This window comes from Calonectris borealis, chromosome 4 (assembly GCF_964195595.1).
Source record: "Calonectris borealis chromosome 4, bCalBor7.hap1.2, whole genome shotgun sequence".
Lineage (NCBI taxonomy): Eukaryota > Metazoa > Chordata > Aves > Procellariiformes > Procellariidae > Calonectris > Calonectris borealis.
In genome coordinates this window covers 14,670,006-14,678,191 of record NC_134315.1, presented here as the reverse complement: position 1 = coordinate 14,678,191, position 8,186 = coordinate 14,670,006, and the positions used below count along the sequence as shown (strand labels likewise).

Sequence of the window (8,186 nt, the reverse complement as noted above, 5' to 3'; positions counted from 1 at the left end):
TCCCCAGGCGGTGGCTGAGCCCCTGGTTAGAGGGAGGATGAACGGAGAGTCTGACATCAAATAGTTCAACTCCACCTGCATTTCTCTTTGAGCCAGGGAGCTGCCAGTGCTTACAACTCCCTATGTGGGTATCAGGCTCCCTGTCAGCATGCTAATAGGTGCCCTTATTCCAGGATGTGGCTGCTACTGAAGGAGTTGGCCTTGGGTATGTCCAGGTGATGCAGAAAAAATGCTATTGGTATCTCTAGACTGTATAGGATCTTATACAGAGGTTGATGGCTTGGAGAGGAGAAGGATCCTAAAAGGCAAACTAAGCAATGATTTTTCTAATAGTAGAATCATAGAATCATTAAGGTTGGAAAAGACCTTTAAGATCATCGAGTCTAGCTGTCAACCCAACATCACCATGCCCACTAAACCATATCCCTAAGCACCTCATCTACACATCTTTTAAACGCTTCCAGGGATGGTGACTCAACCGTTTCCCTGGGCAGCCTGTGCCAATGTTTAACCACTCTTTCAGTAAAGAAATTTTTCCTAATGTCCAATCTAAACCTCCCTTGGCACAACTTGAGGCCATTTCCTCTCGTCCTATCACTTGTTACTTGGAAGAAGAGACCGACCCCCATCTCGCTACAACCTCCTTTCAGGTAGTTGTAGAGCATGATGAGGTCTCCCCTCAACCTCCTCTTCTCCAGACTAAACAGTCCCAGTTCCCTCAGCCGCTCTTCATAAGGCTTGTGCTCCAGACCCTTCACCAGCTTCGTTGCCCTTCTCTGGACACACTCCATCACCTCCATGTCCTTCTTGTAGTGAGGGGCCCAAAACTGAACACAGGATTCGAGGTGCGGCCTCACCAGTGCCGAGTACAGGGGCACGATGACTTCCCTATTCCTGCTGGCCACACTATTTCTGATACAGACCAGGATGCTGTTGGCCTTCTTGGCCACCTGGGCACACTGCTGGCTCGTGTTCAGCCGGCTGTCAATCAGCACCCCCAGGTCCTTTTCCTCCGGGCAGCTTTCCAGCCACTCTTCCCCAAGCCTGTAGCGTTGCCTGGGGTTGTTGTGGCCGAAGTGCAGGACCCGGCACTTGGCCTTGTTGAACCTCATACAGTTGGCCTCAGCCCATCGATCCAGCCTGTCCAGGTCCCTCTGCAGAGCCTTCCTACCCTCCAGCAGATCAACACTCCCGCCCAGCTTGGTATCATCTGCAAACTTACTGAGGGAACACTCGATCCCCTCGTCCAGATGATTGATAAAGATATTAAATAGAACTGGCCCCAAAACTGAGCCTTTATTAAAAAAAGAATAAAAAAACCCTCTGGATTTGGGGATCTGAACCCGACTTCCTTTCAATCGGCTGAGGGCAACGGAAGCCATTGCCCGCCCTTTCAGAACGGTGCTCACCTATCACTTAGAACCAACTGACTCATGTTCAACTGCTGTTCTCCTGGAACCCTGCTCCACTTTGGCCTTCAAAGCTCTCGTTTGAATATTTGCTACTACCACCAAGATCTGCACCTGCAGCGGCTCCACCCGGGCCCATGCCCCAGGCTTCGAGGTGCACCACAGCGGCCCTCCTACTCATCTCGTCCTAGCCCCCGCGGGCAGTAGGGGTAGTAGGACTATCTGAGCTGTTGCACATTTTTGAGTTCAGCCTGGTACTAGGTCAGATTGCTGAGCTTGCTACTGTCTCTACCAGATGCCCGTAGAGACACCGGAGTGGAACCCCTGTGAGCTGCCTGTGGGCAGAATGGCTCATCTAGAGGATTAATAGGGCTAGCACATGAGGACCTCATCTTCAGGAGAGAAGTACAAAGTCTGACAGGCACATTCCTTGAATGTACACTTAGAATTGAAACAAACTGGAAGGAAAACCACTTGCTTACTTTCTTCCCTCTGTATCTCTCCAGGGTTCAGAGTTTCCCACCCTTATTCTGTGGTTCAATGGGATAGTCAACCTTCTATAGCTAAAATCAGATTAGTAGTTTCTACAGCACAGGGTAATTCCAAAATAAAGAAAAAAACCTTTTTTCCCCCCTGTACTTTTTTTCCTTTGAATTAATGTTATGATTCGCTTATTTCCATAAGAGTTGTCAATCATTTTGGTTTATACCATCAGATATTCACTGGGATGACAGAATGATAGAGGAGCTGTGATTGTCAAATAGTCTCATGATTACAGAAGATGGGTTTTTATAAAACATGGTGAGACCACTGACCAAGTCACCAGGGTTGGCAGTGCTGCAGATGAACAACCAGCAAATACTATACAGGAGAGAGAAAAACCACTTGCACAGAGGGAAGGAAGGCACTCTCTGGAGTAATAGCAGCTACTTCCAAGAATACGGGGAAGATCCTTTCTATTCTTGGCACCAAAGAGCTGCTGGGTGTGAAGGTCTTATGTCCTGCAGATACTGAAGGGACCCATGACTCTGGAACTATTTTCTGGAAATTCTATTAATCTCAGTAGCTCAGTATATGGGCTGTGTCTTAACAATCTGTCCAAACCTTTAATAGGCTTTCTGAGCCACTACCTCACAGCTTACATTCTCACAACACAGAAACAGTATTTTTTAAAAATCCACTAATTTCATCAAAGAAATTGTTTGCAGCATGGAAAAATTCTCCCAGTAGAAACTTACACATTGTCAAATCATGCAGACACAGCAAAGTTTGCATTGCTATGGAAACAAAGCTAAAGATGGCTTATGCTGTGAAAAACAACTTGCAAGTGACTGTGAAAAGTAAGTTTATAAGAACGACACCTTTTGGGTTGATCTTGAAAGACATGATGTAACACAAGCATCTTGGGTTAGAAGGCTGTTTTTATTTAGTTTTCCACAGAGACAAGTTACTTTCAAGTCTGACATCAGAAACTATCAGCATACATATATGAGCTATACAGGTAGAGAGACATCTGCCAGTACAGTGTTACACTTCTTCTATTAATCAAACACTTCAAGAAAAACAAATATGGTCCCTTCCATGCCTGTCTAATAAAAGAACTGCTAAGTCAGGACTGAATATTGATCATAATGTATTTTCTTTATATGAATCTAGTTATTCATAAAAGACTAAAATAAATCTAGTATCTAATGTTTAAACAAAACATACTTTATACATTTGGCTAAACTGAAATATCATACCTTGCCAAATGAAAAATGCTCTCTAACCATAGTTTCCCTAGCAGCTCAATAGGTATGCAAGGCATGCAGTTCATTTCCTGCCAAGGCTGAGAAAAACGGGTAGGTCTGAGATAATATTGCTAGTGTGCTTGAAAAAGATCTTAGTTGTTAACGTAGTAGTTTACAGCGTATACGTATTTTGACTCTTCCTCTCCTTGAAAATTTCCCAGGTACAACTTTTGGGCTGACTCCCTTTTAGCTCTCAATGATGGAGGGCTCAATGGGAGGCAGAATAGGATTTTCCAGAGCGTTACAGTCATCAGTGAGGAACACCAAGTCCTGGAGAAACAAAAGAGAAGGCTAACATTTATAAGGAGGAAGGCAGAAGATAGCACAATGTTGAGAAGCTCAGGCTCTGATCCAGTTTTGCTCCTCAGGGGACAGGGTGGAGAGAGAGGGGGCTAAAAGCAGAGACCATGTCCCTGTTGGCGCATCTTGACCTACCCTTCTGCAGTAGGAGATCATGATGGTGTACAGGCTCCGGGCTTTTTCCTTCAGCTCACTCACTTCAAGCACTCTCTCACATCTGGGGTAGGCCACAAAATCACGGAGTTTTGCCAACACACAGTAATTCTGCAAAGCATGCAAAAGAGGTATGTGTAACCCTGCACAAACACAGATTTATGTTTCTCGTCTACCACTTACAAAATTCTTACTGCCTCTGTGGGAACCTTGAATTCCTACCTCTATGTATGTGTAATCTATGTAACCTTCAGTTAGGAGAATTCACCATCAATATTTCATAACAAAGATGTTTGGTTCAAATAAGTGCTTGGAAAAGTGCATAGGTGCAGTTTTGTTCTGCCAGCTTCTTTCCCACATGCTTTAGGAGATAGCAGTGCCAATACAATCAAATCTGCTCCTGTAGTAGGTGGAGTTACCTACAGAATAGGCACATTGTCTCCCTTTTAAGAGAGCACCTGATTTAGCTGGTGAACAGATTATCAACATCTCACAGACATGATTCCTCTGTTCCCGTACAATAGGCAATACTGTGAGCACCAGGCAAAATTTTTTCAGAGTAATTTTTACCTCGGACTTTGCATTATCAAAATAAAGCACAGCCAACATGAATTTCACAACATCCTTGTGAAGCAGATAAATAAATATCCCAGCTCTTGCTTTAAAGCAAGGGAAACTGAGGCACTGGGCTCACATTGCTTGGTCTTTGCAATGATGTGAGGCACTGGCAACTCTGGAATTGGAATCTGGAGAGTCCTGACTTGCAAGACTTCACGGTGTAGTTGCCTCTGGCAAAATGTGTCAGATATCTCTTACTTAGTCTGATATTTTCTACTTTTTAGTTACTCAGTGGAGCACTGGGAAAAGAAGCAAAATATGTCGGATATCCCAGGGCAGAACACTATGACATAAACTATGTGTGCAGGAGGCTATTTTGTCTTTGCTGGAAGATGTCTGTTCTGCTGTCTTTTCTCAGTATCACACTTCCATAGCCTCAGGCATACTTTTTCTTTCTGGATTCAAGAAGTGGCTATTTAAAACAGGAAAAGCCAGCAAGGTATTCCTGTACTTCTTTTTATTAAAACTGCAGTGCCAGAAGCCACTCGTGACATAAAATGAATGAGATTTATTAAGTGAAGAAAGTTTATTCTGCATTTCTTTTAAACTATTATTCAAAGGTTTTTTGCACATATTTAACTTCTGAAAACAATAAATTAATAATGTAGAAATGGTAATCACTTCAAAATATTGATTTCCTCATTTTTGAATTTTTAAAGAAGTAAAATCTCAGAAGCTCCATAGGGATTTTAATAAGGTTCAAAATGAATTTTTTTTTTTTTGTCACTCATCTCCCTAGTTAATTAAGTTTTTAAAAATTTGTTTCAAGCCACTTTTCTGGGGTACAATCTTAAGAGTTATCCTCTCTTTTCATTAGCTGTTTTTATTGCACAGCATTAAGAAAAAAGTGTGAAAACTTACATGTATGTCCAAGTACAGCCTGGGCAGCATCTCCACACATGAGTCCTGCAGGAAAGAAGAAAGACTCATTGCAATTCTGTTTTGAGAGAAACTTGTGTCAAAAGCAAGCAACCCACAGCGTCTTTGCAGGAGCAGTTTTTAGGTAGACTCACCACAGCTTTGGAGGTCTGTAACTCCTTAAAAGACTCCGTGATTTCTTTGCTCAGAGACAACACCCTCGAATAGCAAGTTGGAGGGGCTGCATTGGCTAACAGGGCAGCAGAGAGCAGAGCAATCAGGCTCAGCAGCATCTTCATTGTGAGGAGCTTGTCCAAGGAGGAGGAAGGGAGGAAAAAAATCACCGTTAGTGGTTAGGCAGCCACTGGTAAGAGTCAACGAGTAAGTTTGACAAGTCAGCCCCCAATTAAATAGTCTCCTGCATCAATGGGGAAAAAAAAAAGCCTGGGGGTGGTCCGAGCAGCAGCTTGCTGCCGTTTTAAATTTCCTGCCAACCTATGAGTCAGAGCTGCTAGAGCTTTCCTGCCCGGAGCAGGGAAAGGAGGGAATGAGGGTGACAAAAACAAACACTACTGGCACTTTTCCTTCCAGAAAGAAAACAACCTACTGAGCATCTCAAGCAACTGACACGTGTAAGAAACAGCACAGGATTATCAAAGTATCGTAGGCCTGGTCCTGTACATGCTTTGGCACATATGCCTCTTTCTTGAGAACGTAATGAACAGCTGTGGGACTGCATAGGCTGCAGATAGAGAGAAATCCTTCCAGGACTGGTGTCATATGTTGGTAGCATCAATCAGACTTGCTTATCATCCTTAGCAGGTCTGAAAGGTTATCGCTATAAAGGAAACCTCCCAGGTCTAGTATCATTTTCTCTTTTAACTTATGCAAATGCTTATAATTTCTTAATCAACACAGTTGTGCTTGTTATGGCTGCTTGGGGAGACCCGTGTATTTACACATTCATGGTCTCAAACAGAATGAATACATCTCTATATGGCTGTCACAAATGTATAAAAACTATTTTGCTTTCCGAGTTGAATTTATGAGGCTCTGTTCTTTTATTAGATGCCAGACGGAGCTGAGAAATCCAGATGCTGGGATCCAGGTGTGAGGCTGAACATATGTTGTTCTTACATGTTAATTGTCCTGTAAAATGGAGGTACCCTTGAACGAAGAACTGGTTATTTCACAAGTTATCCCCCCTTCCAACTCCCACTCCTGCTGCCCTTTCAAATTCAAATTCTAGCTAGGTATTAACCAAAACAGTAAAGTGTCTGATGAAGTACCGCTATCCGCTGGCATTGCAGTAGACCAGGAAGGTTCATCTGAAGGTGGGAGAAGGGGAAATGACTGAATGACACCTGTAAAAGAAAGGGGCTTCCCACCAGCCATTTTAGAGAGAAAATCAGTCTTGAAAACTAGTTTTGGGGAAAAAGAAGTACTGTAAATGTTGCAGAGGAATCTGACTTAAATCCACCAAAACACCTGGAGGAAACAGGGCAAGAGAACTGCATAGTACTGCCTTGTTATTAATTTCTTTGCTTTCATAAAGAACGATTGGTTTAGTAACATCACGTGCTCCTGAAGGTTAAAGTGGTAGATACTCAGAGAAGAAAGAAAAGTTGGGAGTCCTGGCTGTGGGGAATTTAGGACTGGCCTTGGGCTGCTTGGTCTTATTTTCAGGAAAGGGAATTGCCTAGACAAGTGAATGAGAGGCCAGAGGAAGACAGGAAACCTTCTGAGATGGCCCCAAGCAGCTGGATCATGGATCTGAACACAGCTACCTAGTGCATGTCCAAGGAAAGGATGCTACTTACTGCGAGCCTTGCCGGTAAAGAAACAGACTCTTAATCACCATCTCATTACTGTAAAAAGTAGCTGAGGGTAGGAGTGAAATATTATCCTTCTATCACATTCTCGTTTGGCAAGCTGCTAAAATGTAGTTGCTCTGCCAGAAGAGCAGTCTTCTGAACAGCATAAATGCTCTCCCAGTACAAGAAGTCAGCAACCCAGCTACTGCTAAGGATGGTTTCAAAATGAAACATTTGCTTTTTTATTTTTTTTTTTAAAGTGCAAGCAATATTCTCTTTCTTGGTATTTTACCTATATTAAGCCCACAATAATGACTCCATTTCAAACTATAATTAAATACTATGGCTTATGTTCTAAAAGATAGATGTCGAAGTGACTGTGTCAAATGTGGCCTTATGGCCACTCTTTGGCATGAAACACCAGCAAAACAACTCTCCAAGTCCTGTGTCCTGGCCATATTCAGGCAGCTGAAAGCTATTTAGAAATCCTGCTCTTTAGGATGGGATAATGTTAAAGCTGCCAACACCAATTTGGAATTACATTATGAACTGAGCAATACATTGGTTGCCTAGGGCCAGAGAGGCAAGCGTGTAGCTTCCTATAGCCTGACACAATACCCTCTCTCCCAAGTTGGGGTGAAAGCCCCATGCCACAGAAGCCTCACCCAGTGGTCATGTCTAAGGGAGCCTGGCATAAGTGCTGAATGCCACCTATTGCAGTCACAGCCCTCAGCTCCAAGAAGACATCCAGAGGAGGAAAAGCCCAGCACTTGCATAGCACTGAGGGCTTACAATTTTTGCCCCAAAAGTGGGATACCTGGAATTCCTTTCTTTCGCAGTTTCTGAAGGTGCAGGTTGTTGGTTTGGATGGCCATGTTCTGAGGTAGTGACAAAGGGAAGGGGGAAGAAAGGACTGCCACCGCCGTTCATGCCTTTGCACTTGAAGTCTGCCTGGCCCCTCACCTCTTAGGACAAGACTCTTGTCCTAAGAGGTGAGATTTGCTCAGCCCCACACACTTGCCACCGACAGGCATGGGAAATGATCCACCCATCGAGTTTCTTCTGCAGAACAGGGAAATGTTCTGAGCTTCCGAGCGACCAAGCTCTTCTTGGCTCAGAGAGCAAAGCAGAGGCTGGATCCAGGCCTCACCAAAACATTTAACCAAATAAAAAAAATGACTCTCTGCTTTGTGAAGGGGCAAAATTGCTGAAGTAACTTGCTCTGAAGTTTTTGCTGCAGTATT

General features: G+C 43.6%; 1 protein-coding gene across 1 annotated transcript; it reads right to left on the bottom strand.

Annotated features, from left to right (window-relative positions):
• Positions 1-2,814: 2,814 nt before the first annotated feature.
• CYTL1 (cytokine like 1) lies at positions 2,815-5,512 on the bottom strand. The gene is made up of 4 exons (XM_075150528.1): positions 5,284-5,512; positions 5,132-5,176; positions 3,635-3,763; positions 2,815-3,469 (listed from the first exon to the last, which is right to left on the bottom strand). The coding sequence occupies exons 1-4, from the start codon at positions 5,425-5,427 to the stop codon at positions 3,386-3,388; spliced, it is 402 nt and encodes a 133-aa protein (XP_075006629.1). The 5' UTR covers positions 5,428-5,512; the 3' UTR covers positions 2,815-3,385.
• Positions 5,513-8,186: the final 2,674 nt, after the last annotated feature.